General features: G+C 33.8%; 1 protein-coding gene across 1 annotated transcript; it reads right to left on the bottom strand.

Annotated features, from left to right (window-relative positions):
• Positions 1-1,823: 1,823 nt before the first annotated feature.
• LOC134851127 (uncharacterized) lies at positions 1,824-9,006 on the bottom strand. The gene is made up of 2 exons (XM_063867069.1): positions 8,596-9,006; positions 1,824-3,006 (listed from the first exon to the last, which is right to left on the bottom strand). The coding sequence occupies exons 1-2, from the start codon at positions 8,756-8,758 to the stop codon at positions 2,354-2,356; spliced, it is 816 nt and encodes a 271-aa protein (XP_063723139.1). The 5' UTR covers positions 8,759-9,006; the 3' UTR covers positions 1,824-2,353.
• Between the last annotated feature and the right edge of the window lie 10,433 nt (positions 9,007-19,439).

Genomic DNA, 19,439 nt, shown 5'->3' on the forward strand with positions numbered 1-19,439 from the left:
CACAGGCTGGTAGAAAATAGGCCAATCCAGAAAATGTTTGAAAGAAATCTCTTTGAGAAGGAATGGCTGAAATTATATTTTGCAAACATGCAATCTTGAAAACATGATCCCAAAATGATCCGACGAAATTTTGCATCGAGAAAAATTTGTGACTTCTGCGCTTTTACAATGGTAAACACACAGAGGCAACAAGCAAGTAAAAGCAAAAAGAGCAACAAAACTGAAATGAAAGTTGCTAGATAAATTTGAGTTGAATTTCAACTCAGTTGAGTTGAAACAAAACAATATTATTGACGTTCATCAATTGTATGTTTACGGTCTTCTCAAATTTTGTATGCAATCAGTCATTAACTAGCATTCGAATGACTTTCTCAATCAATTTTTTTTGCTGAAATCAGCAACAATAATAATACAAGATGATGAGTTTTTCCTACTTTCAAAAACTTTTGTGTGAAGAAAATCAAATCTGCTTTGAAAAACCGGGGATCTAAAATTTTGAGCACCTTGAGCGTTAATATTTTATGGCTAAAAAAACTCGGTCAAATGAGTCATCGTGAACTGTCGGTGTGCGTCCACAAATTAAAAAACAACCTTTTGGTAAATTCCGAGTTTGTTCATTTCATATTTAAAAACTGTGAACATCAAAATAAATTTTCCCCAAAACTCCTTCCAAAAAATAAAATGTTTCCTAGTATCAATTTTAATGCTACCACAAGTGTTAAATAACTCCAATTCTACTCCTCAATGCTCCTAAAATGTGACTGCTCAAATTGTGCTGCTTTTCGAGAAATCGCAGTTTTTCTGAAAATTCCAGTTTTCTTTAATAACTTGATAAATTAAAAAACCCTTCGTAAGTTCTTTCATGAATATCTGTACTTTTAAAATTAAACTGATTTTTATAAATGGCAAAATTGATTTAACTGAAGAAGGAAATTTTGATAAACTTTTTTTTTATTTCATTTTTTGAGGTGCTACGGCAAGAGTTTAGTTTGGCTTCGCATCTAGTCGAAAGATATGACGGCTCTGTTAATTGTCTTTTTGAAAAAGATCACTTTCTGACAGTCTAGATTAAAATGAAATTAAACTTAGAAATTATTTTATCAGTTGGGCTCTCAGTGGGAGTTTATTACTCCCTTTGTCTATCCTCTCACTAATAGGGCTCTCAGTGGGAGTTTATTACTCCCTATGTCTATCCTCTCACTAATCAAAACGTTATCGATAACTATTACTTGTATAAACTGTTTCTTTGATTTTCTTGTTAGGAAAAATAAATGATTTTTCTACATTAAACAGTCATTTTTAAGTAGCATAATCGTAGATAAGTCCTCAGAAACGAGCAAAAAAATTATGAGGTAAAACGAATTACAAAAAAATTTGGTGCAGATGCTTTTGCTTATCTCGAAGCCAAAACATACGGAATCAGTATCAGTCGGAGTCGATCTTCGGTGAATCTAGGATTTTCTCGAGGGGGGGGGGGGGGCAAATTTTCAAACTCTAGCGAGCAGTCTTCAAAATTAGAATTCATTGGTTCCGAGCGCACCTGTTAAAAAATTTTAGGGTTGTTTGGCCTAAAATGGATGTCATAAAATAATGTCAAAGAGGGATGCTTTGGTTGGTGAGGGGTCGAATCCCTGAGAGGAAGGCTCAATTCCTCCCCTAAATCCGCCCCCTGCCCGATCACGGGATAAAAGCCTCTACCCGATCTCGGAATTATCAATATACGTTTTATATGCTTCGCTTATGTATCCCTCGATCCGATTTTTGCCCCTGTAAGTTCAAAAACCCAGTTTGTTGAAATTGAATTTCTTAATTACGGTGCTTTTATTGTATTATATTCTTTTATATTTAATTATATTTTAGAATGCACATTAAATGTCCATGATTCATAGAAATCAAATATTAGTGGACAGACAGAAGTGAAAAATTCAATCATTATTAAATTTGGAATTCTAATTAAATCTACTACAATATGAATTGAGTGAAAACAACTAACTACTTTTATATCATCTATTTAGAGAATTCTGTAACCTACAACTTTATTGAAAATTTGGGATTATTTGCACGAATATATAAAGCACCCACTAAAATTTGTTATTCAGCTATTTAAAAATTGCTCAAATCTTGATAATAAGATAGAAATTGAAAATGTACATGACAACGCAAACCAAATTTAGGAACACGTGTACTATGTTTTTTATACTTTATTCAATCAAATTTCAGCAAGACATGTTTTTGCAGCGCATTAACATACTGTAATTTTCTTAAGTAAAATAACGAGGTGCTCGTGTGAGTTGGACTGTTAGTATTTTTAATACAAGTCTTTAATGTTTTTCTTTTACCGTTGTCTGGTTATCTAGTGACAAGTGGATCGCGAGGCGCACTGGTTGATCATTCGGCTTTTCATCAATCCGAATGACTTGTTTTTAGTCGCCACGTTCTTATGACGCTGCAAGTTCTGCCTCTTCAAAGCGTTCTTTGAGTTTGCTTTGTGCTCTTTCTTAGCTTTGAGCTTAGCTTGTTGGTCCTTTTTAGCGGCTTCAAACTTCGGATCTTCTTGAATCTGCAGCGCCGCTTGGAGCGAACTAGGTCTAACTTGATACTTTTTGGGCTTCTTTCGATGACTAACTAAGGTCCTAACATCGGCTTGACTGTTTTCTAAATAGTCTCGCACGTCTTCAGTGCGCGACACAGAAAGTTCTAGAAGGCAATTTTCGACGTAAGACGCCTCGAGAATTTTCTCCGCGTCTAAGTTTGCTAAGGAGGCAGTTGCTTCGTTCAGATGGAAACAAGAAGGCGGACCCATGTCCCAACAGTTAGTTTGACTATATTTAGTCTCGAATTGAGGTTCCGAGAAGTTGCTACGAAGAAGCATTGATTCAGAGGAATCAGTTTGGTCCATTGGGTGGTAGGAGGACTCCCGGATAGAGCTGGTTCTGCTCGTACTAGTAGAAGGCTCACTCGGTTCACCGTCTATACCAACTTCATGTTCCATCACATCAGCAGCACCTACGGCAAAATTTAATTAACATCAGCTTTATCGTATTAATATTGGGGGGGGGGGGGGCAAGTGGAGACTCGCGCCACTTGCAATACTCAGTCCAAAAAAAAATAACCGGAGAAATTATTGCCACATACTTTCACTAACAAAATGAGCCTAATTATCACTAAATTAAAATGGAATACTATCGCAAAAAAAACTTGCCTCTTAAAAAAATTTAATTAGCTTGCGATAAAAAACATAGCCAGAGTTGGAAAAAAACCATTGAACGCAAAAAAGACAAACTTTCGAATTTCAAACAAATATATGGCAATAAATCTCTTTGAATTTCAAGAACAATTGATAATTTGACCTTTTTTGGTAAAATTGAGAAAACGGAAAAATTGGATAAGTTTTTATTCCGCTAAAATCAAAAATTAAATCCCACCTTCGAAACTAAAACTAAACTAATTTTGTTCGCGCCATTTCGTCTTTTACAATAAGCAGGGCTGTCATGTTATTAACAAGGTGTTATTAACAGACCTATATTTAACATGTTAATAACTATCTCCTCCAGTGCAGGATTGGAGCGGTGTTTCTCAACTCTCGGACTCACTTATGGAAAACTCCGAAGTTCTTTGGGCGTCGAGAAGGCTGGAAAGCTGGCTTTTCTCTTTAAACAACTCAATGAGTGATTTTAAAACTCAATTTTGTTTTTAACGTGTTTTTTTCATATAATTAACATGTTAACATGTTAAAAACGTTTTAGTTAACAATATGACAGCCCTGACAATAAGAGAGTTTGTTCTGCCTACCTTCTAGTAAATGAACTTGAATTGAACTCAAAACTAGCATATATACCTAAAAAAAAGGGGGTCATTCATATGTGAATTTATTTGTATGAATTCATTTTTGCAGCAAAAATGCCTTCAAGTTGGGTTGAAAAAGAACTCTTAGTATAACGAAAGCATTTGCTGGTAGAAAACAGGCCAATCCAGAAAATGTTTGAAAGAAACCTCCTTGAGGAGGAATGGCTGAAATTATATTTTGCAAACATGCAATCTTAAAAACATGATCCCAAAATGATCCGACGAAATTTTGCATCGAGAAGAATTCTTAACTCCTGCGCTTTTACAATGGTAAACACACAGAGGCAACAAGCAAATAAAAGCAAAAGAAGCAACAAAACCGATGTGAAAAATGCTAGATAAATTTTAGTTGAGTTTCAACTCAGTTCAGTTTAAACAAAACAATATTCTTGCCGTCCATCAATTGTATGTTTACGGTCTTCTGAAATTTTGTATGCAATCAGTCAATAACTTGCATTCGAATGACTTTTTCAATAATTTTTTTTTGCTGAAATCAGCAACAACTATAATACAAGATGATCAGTTTTTCCTACTTTCAAAAAACTTGTGTGAAGAAAATCAAATCTGCTTTGCAAAACCGAGGACCTAAAATTAAAACTTTTTAAATTAAAAAACTAAAAACTAAATTAAAAATTTTTTAAATTAAACTGTTTTTTATGGCAAAATTGATTTAACTGAAGAAGGAAATTTTGTTTTAATTTTTTTCTCCTCTTTTTTGGGGTGCTACAGCAAGAGTTCAGTTTGGCTGCGCATCTAGTCGAGAGATATGACGGCTCCATTAATTGTCTTTTTAAAAAATATCACTTCTGGTAGCCTAGATTAAAATAAAATTAAATTTAGAAATTATTTTATCTGTGTTTTGTTGAATTTAAACAAAATAGGGTACATTTAAAGACATTTAATGAAAAAAAAAGGAAATCATCACGACCTATATAACAATCTGAACTACGTCCAGCGACTCTTAATAAGCCGAAAACAAACAAGACTGCTCGTATCAGGGCGAAGCCCTGAATGTTCCGACTGCCTATTAAGGTTTATGGAGCAGTAATAACATTAAAAAATTAAAAGTAATAAAACAAAATGAAATTTTTTTTAAAATTTTTTTAAAATAAAAATCATCCCCCCCACACGCCATATAAAGTACAAAAGGATAGATTTCGCTACTTGTAACAAATCAACTATGGCAAATAAGCTTCGTTAAACCAATTTGGAACGATTTCTAATACGGATTAACTCTCCGCTTACGCGTTAATAGCGCGAAATATATCGCGCGTTAATTGTCCCAAATTGACCAAAATGGCAATCTTTAAACCCCCATAACTTTACGAAAAAAGATCACAGGTGAAATATCTTTTCAAATTTGAGCTCAGGACAACAATGCCTTTCGAATGATATAAAAAAATTCCGTCAAAAATGGCTAGTTAAAAAGTCGAAATTTGTCTGAAGAAAAAAAAAAACCCACCCCGAGCACAAATATTCCGTTACTTTCGTATCGAAAGTCGGAACAACAAGATATGTTTTATCAAAGTTGATCGATTTACAATCAAAATGTAAGAACTATTTAGCTTTCGAAAACTGGGAACCTAAAACCGCGAATACTAAAAAAGCACTCAACCTCATAAATTGACCCGACGGAATGTCAATTGAAGCATGAAATAAAATCAAAACGGAGCCAACCAGTAAAAGATAAACCCTTCAAAAAACGTGTCCAAAATGGCATTTTGACCTTTTCTTTAAGATTTTCCCAGCAGCTCAAAAATTTTTGTCAAAAAGGGGTCTTTATAGCGTTCTGGGAGCGATAGCAAAATCAATATTGTCGACATAAAAAGGTCAACAAAGTTATAATTTGACTTTTTGGAACTCCACCCCCTCCTCTTGATAAAATCCTAGCTCCGCCCGTCTAGTGTCAAATTGAATAGTTCACAAAAACTTTCTTTTCTCAGTTTCAAAACTAAATTTTTCTTTAAAAAATGAGCAAAATTTTGATGCCAATTTCAGCTTTCCCCAAGGCACATTTCCCCATGCTTCATTTTGCAAACTCGACTTTACCTTAATTCTTCTCAGGGCTTAAATAAGGAACCATGTGCGAACAACTGTCAGATTCTTATTTATCATTTAACAGTTTTAGGGAGTGCACCTAACATGTGCAGGATTTCGCAAAATAGTTATTGACGTTTTGAGCTCAAGGAATTACAAATTGAAAGGAAATTTGTCCGCTCGAACATTGTAAACTATACCTTGTCCTGCTTTCTACATTTTACCCAAATGAAAAGATTGAAATTGGAAAATTACCATTTATCGATAAATATGGAACTACATAGAAATGGAATTATATCGTCAAAATCTTTCATAGAAATATCATCTTTAATTTTTTTAAGTTTCATGTAAAAAGCGATAGCGGTTAGATTTATAGATTGGTTGAAGATTTAGCATGCTTTCTTCTTCGCGCTCTGCATCAGTTTGATGATAACGCATTTTCTCAGCCTTCTAGCAAATGCAATCTTTAGCGTACAAATCGCACGCCATTTATGCAAGTTAAAAAAGACCACATTTGCACATTTACCTCACAAATACACATACATGTACCTTATACATTCACTTCAGCTATGATTACGTGTATTTCTAAGAGCCTAAGCGGAAAAGAATTGGCAACACATAAAACGAATGCGTCAGCAAAACTAAGGCTCTCATTTTATACCAGCTTAACGTGCAGAGATTCTTCTCTTTTTTTACATGAAGTGAATTTAATTTTTCGTCCTCTGATTTTCCCACAAAAGGCATAGCTGCTTGTACTTTGGTTGCATATCAATTGAACAAGCGCGAGCTTGCGCGTCTACGCAATTGACTGCTTGTAACCAAAACTCGCTGAGATAAATAGTAATTTGAGGGAAAGAATGGAGTAGAATAGTAACTGAATACTATACTATACTGTTCAGTCATACGACCGAGTTAATGTTAAGCAACTTACAGAATTTAATTCGTTCATTTTACTCGTCATTCACATAGTAGTCAAAGTCCATTTGAATGCACATGGACTATAGCTACAAATGAACTGCTAGTTCGAAGTCGGCATATATCAAACGACAATTCAAGAGTTATTTATATGGTAGGTCAGGTCACGAATGAAGCGCGTGAACAAATTTACTTGATCACACAGAAAAAGTGTTCACGTGTCAAATGTAAAAATATACAGTAACAGATCGTATCGACCGATCCGCTGCCACGTGTTTTATTCAGTCACGCCACTTTAAAATTTGTTCAAATGCACAAAATAGTCGAGCAATACCTGTGCCATGTAATCTTATGCTTGGGCAAAGGTGGTATGCAAAACAAAAAAAAATTCTAAGTAAATTTTAATTGAACTTCTTAGCGGTGCAATTTTTTTATGATGAATTGCTATTACCTTATCAACTGATGAGGCTTAATACCTAGGGAAAAAATAAAAAGTGCACCTAAAATCAAACGTGCACCACGTTCAAACGTTTCAGGGTACCCTTAATTTCTTGCCATGAGGTGGAACATTAAGTGGTTAAACGCTAAGCGATAAAACCAATCAACCACTCATTTCTCGTCATAATTTTTTTTCAATTATAAGAACAACCATGGATGCAGAAAAGTTTCTATATGTTCTAGTTTGGCCAGTTCATGTTAGTTTTTACAGATCGGGTTTTTAAAGTAAATGGTTCTTTTGAACCGTAATATTAGATCACATCTCCACGTCGAATATTTAAAAACAGAACATAGCCAATAGACAGTTGGAAGAGTCATTGAACGCAAAGATACAAAAATGACTTAATTTTGAAAAAAAACTTCAACTTTTGATTTTCAAAGAAAAAATATATGGCCTTAAAGCTCTTTGAATTTCAAGAACAAGTAATAATCGGCACTTTTTTTATTTAAAAATGACCCAATTTGAGACATCTGGATTATTTGGAAAAGTTTTTATAGCGCTGTGAAATCTAAAAATTAAATTCCACTTTCGAAACATAAAATCGATTCATGTTTTTTCACGCCATTACAGCTTTCATAATTGGAGAGTGCATTTCGCTTACCTTCTAGCAAATGAACTTGAATTGAACTCAAAAAAGCATATATACCAAAGGGCTTTCATAAACGCATTTATATGCACATCTTTCGTTATTAGCGCATTTAAAAAGTTTTCCTAAAAAAACGAAAAAAAATCATCACGACCCATATAAGAGTCTGAACTACAGTCTTCGACTCTTAAAAAACGAGAGCCACCCTAACAAATACGATTACCTTGGTGAATCGCTTGGTAAACTCACAACTAATATCGAGATTTACAATGGTCATACGGGGCGTGATTTCCCGTTCAATTGATAAATTTACGAAATTCTTATCTCGTCAACTTTAAGACAGCCTATCCAAAATGTTTTGAAGAAATTTATGTTTCCTTTGATACACTAATTTTTAGCCTAATTGTTTTAGCCTAATTGTTGTGATAAACTTAGCCTAAAACAAGGGATTTGATTGAACTCACGTTTCACGACGTTAACCGAACAACGCATAAAAGAACCTACTGATAAGCGCATTAAAGGGCACAATTATGAAGAAGCAATTTAAACTAATGCCTGACTTGATTGTAACTAAATCAGATGTTTGCACCGCAACTATCATTCTTTTAAGTACCTACAGTTTCAAAAATTATTTCACTGAACATAAAAAAAAATCAAATCAAAAGATTTTTCTTTTGCATTATTTAAAAAATAACAAAAGCTCTTCTCTAACCATCGTCATTAACTAGCACCCATGTAGTTTCGGTTGAGCACCCAGGTTTGATTGAGTTAGATTCTTGCTCCGTGCCAGTCTCCTTGGGAGTTTCGATTTCAGAGCTATTCTCGGCCTCGGTCTCTTCAGATGTCCAGATGTAGCTGCTCAGGTAACTCAACATATTCAATTTGTGGGTGACTTTATTTTCGAGCTTTGAAAACAAACAAGAAAATCAGTGAAGACTGGTATAATTTAACTCTGGCTTAGCGATCAAGAGCCTGTTGGTAAGTTACAGAGGTTGTATTGGAGACGATCGAATGGTCAAACAACAACTCGCAAAATTTTTAGCCTTAGTGCAATGCCTCCATTTGGACTTAAATTTACTTCAGCGAGTGCTCGACCAATCAAATTACATAATTAGGTGGCCAGTCAAAAAGCAGAAAAATCTAAAAGCAGAATGAGTCGAGAACAGGAAAAACTCAAAAATATTATATTTTGCAAGCTAATCGGTAAATTAAGTATAAGAATTGCCAATATTACCAAAGAAAGTAATTTTTTATGCATAATTTGAGTGATTAAATCAAGATTTCAAAAACAATTCAATTCAAAAACCTAATGAAATTATCCATTTCTTGCAAAATTTATTCATTTTCTTGATTTTTTTGACGATTCTAATATTTGTGTTATCAATTAGTCCAATTAAATAATGTTTTTCTGCTTTTCTGCTCTTGGACCCATTCTGCATTTGGGCTATTCTGCCTAATGCTACGCCTCCATATATTTCATGGAAATGTTGATTCCGTCGCTCAGGGGCGACTGGAATCGCCCACGAGTATCTCTGGTGAAAAGAGAAAGAGGATGATCACCGAATTATACAAAGCAGCAAAAATCTATATTTCAATAAGGAAACGAAGTTACTTTTAGTAGTCATTTTCAGTGTTCCAGCTAAAAATTTGGTTTTTAAAAATGAAGAAAAATTCGATTTGTAAAGTCCTGTGAAATTTTCCCAAAAAATGATCAGAATGTGGGCTGCGCATTGATATTTTCGACTGAAATTGACTCTGACCAGAAGTGCTTAAAAATTATACATTGAACTTGGTTATTTGTTCATTCATGTTTTCTCAAAAATAATTTTGTCTTACTCATCCGATGAATCAACTTGAGGCCATTTTTGTTCGCCCGCTCGAAGTCAAGATTAGATAGCAATACGCGTAGACAAACTTATTAGAACCTGCGCCACCTTTGTAATTATCTTTTGTTGTGCTCATAATTAATATCTGTACCCATTTCAGATCAGATTGCACTGGTTGATTGGCAAGGATAGTTATGGAGTCACACAATCTTATTGCGTTATCGTTTCGTAAACTGAACGAGGGAAAATCGCAGAAAACCTCGGATTTACGTCGAAACCTACTGGTGTTCACTGTAATATCAGCTTGCCGAACACAGCGAACACCTATCAAAAAAATTAACAGAAAAAGGACAATTTCTCTGGATCAGCCCGAGAGCTCACCGCCGAAGCAACCTCTATGTAGTTTCGAGCAAGCCTTTTGTAAGAGTCCCGTAGCCTCGGACGATTCCAATTCGACCAATAATTTGACCTCAGAGGAAGAGATCGACAATAGCTACCCAACTCAAGTGCCTATCTCATCCTATCATTGTCAGCCAATTAACCAGACCAATGAAATTCCATGCATCGACTCGTTTCTGGCCAGCTTTACTGAACCGCCTTGCCAAGACTATTATGCAAATCAAACCGAGCTTCAAGAACGAGACTTTCAGCATCATCCGCAATGTCTGCCAGTCGCAGCATTCTAAAACTTATCACTTATATCTAATTTAGTCGGAGAGCTCAGCTACTATTCCAATGTCTCAAAACTATAAATTTTGTCTGTTTCTGTTTTGTGAATCACATTTTATACGAATCTCAATATCAAATTTATTTGACGCAATTTCCGTTTTAATGCAATTTGTACATATTTATAATGTTAAAGTGCAATTGAATATCTCGAATATCTAATTAGATGATTAAAATCTTTTAAACTTTTTTTTTAGAATGGGGTCGATCGGCTTTCAGGGATAGGGTCCGTTGGCTTTAAGCCTAATTGTAGTGATAAGCTTCTTGCAGTGCAACATGGGAGCGCAGCTTGCCTGTTAGAATCATTAAAACCTTCACAACAACTTGAATATACATACGTAAAACTGTATACGCCAACTTACAGTTTTACTGTCAAAATTGGCGAGGTGGTTAAGAAGAAAAACACTTCAATTACGATTCAAAAGAGCCGATGCATTATCACAGTAACAATGTAGAATTAATATTACTTACATAGTCAGATTAGTTACTCAAATATATACTAAAAAAAAGGGTAAATTATAAAAGGGGCCCTTCGTTTAGGTACGGTCGTGCACAAGCTGGATAGGGCCCATACCACCATCATATAAATACATCAATAGACAATATTGCAGGAATTAAGTCAAGTCAGCATTTAATGCATTGTCATTAAAGATATTTACTTCAACCGTCCCTCCTCTATAATAGCACTAATTGAGTTGTCTATGAATTGAGTCGTACGCAATTTACCGGCACTTGCCGTAAATTTTATTATATACTTTTCAATATATACTTTGTAATATATACTTGGTTAAAATGAGTTTAATCATTTTTTAAAATAGAGAGAAATTATTAGATCAATAAAATCATCAAATTAAGAGAGAAAAGTGAAATTAAAAAGATATGTTAACAACTTTAAAGTTTGTAAGCATTGTGAACATAGTTAAATCTTTAAAACAAAGGGTCGACTAAGTTGTAGTTGGTTTTTAAGGTAGTTTATAATTTTAATATTTTGAGGGTCTATTAATCACTTGGGGTGGCCTATAATTGGCAAAGAGCCTGTTTGATTTACATGATATGTGAAATGAACCTTATCTACGATTGATATTAAGCATACAGCGGAAGTTTTTCTGATATCCGAAAGCAGAAAAAAAATTTTCGGCTATCCGGAACGATTTTTTTCCGCTATCCGGGTATTCGGCTCCGTGACTTTTCACTCGTATAACAGCTGTAGTTTAGCAGATGGTCTAGAGCAACTGAAGTGATACTGGGTCTAAAGCCGAACAATTTTTTTCAGACAAGTTGATCTTTTTTGTCGGCTTTATTGATTTCGCCCAATTTTTGTCAACATACTTGCCGGGTGTTTTATTTCTGTAAGTTTTGGTCAATTTTTTCTATATCATTTTTTCATTCTCCACAGGGTAAATATACTTCATGTTTTCCTGGTTTTTATACACGCCAAAGCTTTCTTACTTTTTAAGATCTTAAAGGGCGTGGAATCTATCTATCTATCTATCTATATCTAACTATCTATCTATCTATATCTATCTATCTATATCTATCTATCTATATCTATCTATCTATCTATCTATCTATACTATTTTTAATCTATATCTATCTATCTATCTATATCTATCTATCTATTTATCTATTATTTAATTGGCGTTTCATGTGACACATGTTAAAGAAGTCCCCATGTTGGCATGTTTAAGAGAACTCTATCTTTGCATGTTTCAACGTTTCAACGTATTATTTTTTGCATGTTTAACGAAAGTGTTTTTTACACGTTTAAGCTATATCGTATATTAAAACGCTCAAGACATTTCATTAAGCCCAGGTTTAATAAGTTCTTATGCTGGTCTAATAAAAGACCAAAACATGCAAGGGTTGAAAAGTTTACTCAAGTCAGCGTTTCGAAATTTGATGGAGCTCGAATGCTACAAAACTCTTTTCTTTTTTTTCTTCATTCGTAACGTATAACTATCACAGTTTTTCTTTCACAGATTACTTAAATAATTTTGAATTTCGCAACCCCATAGTTTGCTACCCCAATTTATGATTTTTTCAGTTTTTTTCCAAAAAACTTAGATATAAAAAGAAACTACCCGAACTTGAATTTCTCAACCCCATAGTGGGGAGCTATCGGGGTACACTCAAGAACTCTAAATCTAGCGTACAAGTATGACTGCTCAAATCTTATTGGTTTTCGAGATATGACGTTTTTAAATTTTTTTTCTTTTTTTAAAAAATTTGGATATATAAAAAACTTACTTAAATTGATTTTTTCAACCCTCTAATGGGGTTCTCTTGGGATAGACCCAAGAGCTGCCAATCTAGCCTCCAAGTATGACTGCTCAAATCCTTATGGTTTTCGAGATATGGCGTTTTTTATGATTTTTCCAGTTTTTTTTTTCCAAAAAACTTAGATATAAAAAACTAACCGAACTTGAATTTTCCAACCCTATAGTGTGGTGCTATCGGGGTACACTCAAAGGCTGTAAATCTAGCGTTCAAGTATGACTGCTCAAATCCTTATAGTTGTCGAGATATGGCGTTTTAAAAAATTTTTTTTTTTTTTTTCAAAAAACTAGATATAAAAAAAAAACTAACCAAACTTGAACTTCTCAACCCTATAGTGGGTTGCTATCAGGGTACCATCAAAGGCTGCAAATCTAGCGTCCAAGTATGACTGCTCAAATCTGTTTGGTTTTTGAGATATGGCTTTTTCATGATTTTTCCTTTTTTCCAAAAAAATAGATAAAAACTTTACCGAACTTGAATTTCTCAACCCTATAATGAGGTGCTGTCAGGGTACATTCAGGGGTTGCAAATCTGGCGTCCAAGTATGAGTGCTCAATTCTTTTATTTTTTGAGAAATGTGTTTTGTCAGTTTTCTGAAGAATGGTTTTGTAGCACCGGAGGTGCGATTGACGCGCTAGTCTATCTATATCTATCTATACTATATTTAAATGCGAGTGCCAGCTATCTCCTATGTTTAAGCATAATAATTTTGCATGTTTAACGAAAGAGTTTTTTCATGTTTAAGCTATATCAAATATTGCAATGCTTAAGAAAAATTTTCAATTAGTTTTCCGCTAGTTCATTAAATTTCAGTAATTTTTTTTGCGAGGTCTAATTAAGTCTGTCTGTCGGCCTGTATACCTGCTTTTTTAATTAATTTGATTATGTCCCTCTACATGTCTCCTAATTTTTTAACTTTCATCTATCTATCTATTATATATTTAAATACGGGCTTCACTATCTCGCCATTTTTAGGCTTTTTCAACATGTTATTTTTGCATGTTTAACAAGAATTTTTTCACGTTTAAGCTATAGCGTATATTGCTAAGGTTAAAGAATTGTTAGGTTTTCTAAATTAATTTTAGTGTTTTTCTAATCAAGTTTGAAATTAGCAACCTAATAGTGGGTTGTCAGAGTTTTCCCAGGTTTTGCGATTCTAGCTTCCATATATGAATAACCAAATCCTTTTAGTTTACGAGATAGGCAATTTTCGAGGTTTTTCAAAAATTTCTAGAAAAATTAATTAAAAAATTTCTCAATTTTTGAAATTCACACTTTGTAGTTGGGTACTGTCATGGTACTGTCGTGGGTTGCGAATCTTGCCTCCAAATCTCACTTCTCAAATCCTTGTAGTTTTCGAGATATGACGTTTTTTTAGGTTTTCTTTTTTTCAAAATTTTTCACAAAAAAATTAGATATAAAAAATTTTACAAACTTTGATATCTACATCTCTGTGTTTAGGCTCTGTCAAATTACTCTCAGGGCTTGCAATTTTTGCCTCAAAATATGACTGCTCAAATCCTTGTAGTTTTCGAGATACGACGTTTTCTATGATTTTCTCCAAAATTTTCAAAAAAACTTAGATACTAAAAAGTTCCAAAACGTTGAAGATCTCAATCCTGTCATTGGAATCTGTGAGGGTACTCTCATGGGGTTGCGAATCTTGCCACTGAATATGGCTGGTCGAATATTTGTAGTTTTCGAGATATGACGTTTTTAGGATTTTCTCAAATTTTTTCAGAGAACTTAGATATAAAAAATTTCACAAAACTTGAAATTACGATTTACGTAGTGAGGCTTTGTCAGGGTAATCTCAGGAATTGCCAAATTTGACTCCAAGTATGACTGCTCAAAACCTTAAAGTTTTCCCGATTTTACGTTTTTGTGATTTTTTCAAAAATTTTTCATGAAATTCCTAACCTGTAGTTGGGGGCAGTCCGAGTAATCTCTAGGGTTGCAATTTCGGCCTCCAATTCTGAGAATACCCAAATCTCAAAATTCCCAATTCTTTTTTGTTTAGGAGATCAGACGATTTTTGTGATTTTTTTTGGGAATTTTCAGAAAAGTAAATTACAAAATAATTCACTAAAGTAAAGTTCCCAACCCTGTAGTTGTCTGCTGTCAGAGTACTTTCAAAGATTATGATGATTACCATCAAATAGGACTGTTGAAGTCATGGCAGTTTTCGAAATTTTTTCTGGTTCTCAAAAAATACCTTTTTGAGAAAACTCAATTACAAAAGGCAAAGACTCTGGGGTTCACGATTCAGCCGCGCTTTCTTTGATGTGAAAATTTTCAACCCCCATGCCAAAACATCGCGAAAACTGCATAAAGACGCATAAAAATACCACGAAACGCTGAAGAACTCATTAAGGCAAACGGACTCTTGGGTTCACGATTCAGCCGCGCTTTCTTTGATGTAAAAATTTTCAACCCCCATGCCAAAACATCGCGAAAACTGCATTAAGACGCATACAAATACCACGAAACGCTGAATAACTCCAAATATCAGCAAAGAATTTTAAGCGTAGAGCAGAGTAGCTTCTGCCTGCTAATTTTCGGATGCACCGGTGGCGCTGCTCCAACAGCCACGCGGACGATGCAGCGATTAGCCGAAAAACTAAGTGAAAAAAGACAAAGCTATCTAGAATCTATAAACTACATAAGAACTAAAATGAGCTTCGCGCTCCTGAGGAGCTCTATACTTTGTATAAGGGGGTGCAGATCGCTACGCAAAGTTCAATTGATCGATAACTCCATAAGCGCTATTGTAGAGGAAGGACGGCTAAGATAAATTAACATTACGACGATGCATTTAATGCTGATTTATGACTATTGCTGATATATATGCATTTTTATAACGCTGGTATGGCCCTCTGCAGCTTGTGCACTTACCGTAACTTAACGGAAGGACCCCTTTTGTAATTAAGTTTTTTTTTCAGAAAACTTAAGTTGAAGTTTCTCAAAATTTGAATTTCCCAACGTTGTAATTGGGCACTATTAGAGTACTCTCAAAAATTGCAAATCTTGCGTCCAAATGCGACTGCTCAATTGCTTTTAGTTTCCTCTATGTGACGTTTCTTAGTTCATTTTAAATTTTTCGATGAACTTATGAAAAAACTTCACAAAGTATTATGGTTCTTCAAAATTTGTATGAAAAACTTGAATAAAAAACCTGGCAAATTTTGTAATTACGAACCTTGTAATTGAATGCCGTCAGAGTACACTCAAAGAATGCAGATCTAATTTCCAATAGGTGCGGTTTATTATGAGTAGCGGAGGTGCGTTACACGCTAGTTAGTTTTAATTTGTTGGGTGTGTTTTAGGAATGAGAAATTTCATTTCAAATCGATTCAAGTTAATGGCATAGAGTAACGGTTCAGAGTCACAGACGAGGGTTTTATAGGTCTTGGTGATTTTTTTCATTTTTTTTTGTTTTCCATGAAAAGTCTTAAAATGCTCTAATAACGAAAGATGTGCATTCAGACATAATGCATTTGTGATTGCATTTTAATTTAAATGCACTTTTTGAGTTTATTTGAAATTCATCTGCGAAAAGTTAGGTGAATTGAGCTCTCTTAATACACGTGGATATGGTACGAAAAAAACTTCACCGAATTCTCAATTCGAAAGTGTATTTGAATTTTTAGATTCCCTGCGGAACCAAAACTTCACCTATTGATCTAATTTTCTCAAATTGACACAAAGTGACTAATGAAATTAATTTGAAATTCAAATAGGATCCTTGAGTTATTCTATCAAAAGAGTGGCAATCAAATAAGTTTTTTTAAAAATGCCTTTGTTTTCCTTATTTTCCTAAAAAAGGCCATTTTTTTCCTTGAAATTTGAAGTGTTTTCAAAAATCCAAAGGGGGGACTGGAAAAGAGCCATTTCAACTTATTGAAGAGCTGTAATGCTATTTTGGCTAGATTCTTTAATCTTGGTATAACTATTGATGCTTTATGAAATGCTACCTATAATTGACTCTTCTTTAATGCAAAATAGTCAATTTTTTTAATTGACTCTTCTTTAATGCAAAATAGTCAATTTTTTTTCTGTTTCTTTTCTTTCATTGTCTCTTTTCCAATTGTCTGTTTGCAATGGTCAACAATTGCAATAATTTTTGTATCTGATTTTTTAGCCTACAATTTCTTTAACAACTCTTATAAATTTTTCTTTTTCGTTATTTTTTTTGTTTTCCATGAAAAGTCTTAAAATGCTCTAATAACGAAAGATGTGCATTCAGACATAGTAATGCATTTGTGATTGCCTTTTAATGTAAATGCACTTTTTGAGTTTATTTGAAATTCATCTGCGAAAAGTTAGGTGAATTGAGATCTCTTAATACACGTGGATATGGTACGAAAAAACTTCAACGAATTCTCAATTCGAAAGTGGTTTTGAATTTTTAGATTCCCTGCGGAATCAAAATTTTACCTATTGATCTAATTTTCTCAAATTGACACAAAGTGTCACTAATGAAATTAATTTGAAATTCAAATAGGATCCTTGAGTTATTTTATCAAAAGAGTGGCAATCAAATAATTTTTTTTTTATATGCCTTTATTTTCCTAAAAAAGGCCATTTTTTTCCTTGCAATTTGAAATGTTTTCAAAAATCCAAAGTGGGGACTGGAAAAGAGCCAGTTCAACTTATTGAAGTGCTGTAATGCTATTTTGGCTAGATTCTTTAATCTTTGGTATAACTATTGATGCTTCTATGAAATGCTAGCATGGCTCTCTATCTAGCTTGCGCAGTGACGGTCATAGAAACGGAAAGGCCTTTTTAATTGACTCTTTTTTAACGCAAAAAAGTCAATTTTTTTTCTGTTTCTTTTCTTTTATTGTCTCTTTTCCAATTGTCTGTTTGCAATGGTCAACAATTGCAATACTTTTTTTATTTGTTTTTTTAGCCTACAATTTCTTTAACAGAACTCTTATAAATTTTTCGTTTTCGTTAGAGACATAATCTTTTAATTTTTGGCATTTTATTTCGTATCGCAAGTGGTGAGAGTCTTAGTTTTGACTCTGTGTTACGACACTGTCAATTCTACAAATGTTTGAATTTCACGGAGTTGAATGGTGATCTTTTATCCTTTGAAACTCGAAAGTTGAAAATTCTGTTTGTTTTTCGTGGGATTTTAAGTTAAATTGATGGAATGAGGTGTGGATGTCTCTCAACGTTGCTCTATTTTTACCCTTGCGATAAGCCAGGGTTTTGCAAAAGGGTACTAGACTTTTTCCCCCGTAAATAACTTGAGGCACAGAATTGTCAAAATTAGAAATGGTAAATTAAGGTTCATTTCTTAATCTGTTAAATATCTATTATATGTTTAAATGCGGGCTTCACTATCTCACCACGTTTAAGTTTTTTCAACGTAATCTTTTGGCTTGTTTAACGAAAGAATTTATTCACGTTCAATTTATATCGTATATTGCAATGGTCAAGATTTTTTTTTTATTTTGCTGTTTATTTAAGTGGTTATTTCACCGAGATTAAAACAAGCAGCCCAATAGTGGGATGCTATCCGGATTCCCTAAGAGCTAGCAAATTTGGCCCCCAATTTTGAATGCCGAATCATTTTTAGTTTACGAGATACGATGATTTTTACGGTTTTTTCAAAATTTTTCAGAAAACTCTAATTACAAAATAATTTACAAAACTTGAAGTTCGCAACCCAGTAGTTGGGTGCTGTCAGAGAACTCTCAAGGATTGCAAATCTTGCCTCCAAATTTGACAGCTCAAATTCTTGTAGTTTTTGAGATGGGACGTTTTTTGTAATTTTTTTCAAAAATTTTCAGAAAACTTAAACCAATTTTTTTTTCTTTCAAAATTTGATTTTTTCAACCCTTTAGTTGGGTGCTGTCAGGGTACTCTCGGGGGTTCAAATCTTGCACCCAAAAATGACTGTTCAAATCTATTCACATTGTAGTTTTCGAGATATGACGTTTTAAGTGATTTTTTCAAAACATTTTCAGAAAACTTGAATTAATTTTTTTTCTTCAAAATATGAATTTCCCAACCCTGTAATTGGTTGCTTTCAGGGTACTCTCAGTAGTTCAAATCATGCCTCGAAATATGACTGTTCAAATTCTTGTAGTCTTCGAGATATGACGTTTTTTTTTTACTTTAAAAAAAGTTTTGGTAACTTAAATTAATTTTTTTTCTTGAAAATTTGAAATTCCTAACTTTGTAGTTAAGTGCTGTCAGGGTACTCTCAGGAGTTACAAAGCTTGTAAAATGCGACTGATCATTTGCTTTTAGTTTTCGAGATGTGACGTTTTTTGATTTTTTCAAAACTTCAAATAATTTACTGCTAAAAACTTCACAAAATTTGAAACTACTTATTTGAAGAAGATACAACCGTATTGTAAGCGTACACCCAGGCGTCGTCAATCTTGCCTCTAAATATGAATGCTCAAATCCTTTTAGTTTTCGAGATATGACATTTTTTTAATGATTTTTTTTCGGGAAACTTGGGTTTAAAAAACTCACTTAATTTTAAATTTCCAACCCTGTAGTAGGGTGCTCTCAGGGACTCTCAGTGGTTGCAAATCTGGCCTCCAAATTTCTCCAGAGGCCCTTAACGTTTTCGAGATGAGGCTTTTATGTTTTTTTAAAATTGGAATTAAATTTTTTAAAATTTGAAATTACCAACCGTGTAATTGGGTGCAGTCAGAGTACACTTAAAGGTTGCAGATCTTGTTTCCTATATATGCAGTTTTTC

The sequence above is a fragment of the Symsagittifera roscoffensis genome, chromosome 7, assembly GCF_963678635.1.
Source record: "Symsagittifera roscoffensis chromosome 7, txSymRosc1.1, whole genome shotgun sequence".
Taxonomy (NCBI): domain Eukaryota; kingdom Metazoa; phylum Xenacoelomorpha; order Acoela; family Convolutidae; genus Symsagittifera; species Symsagittifera roscoffensis.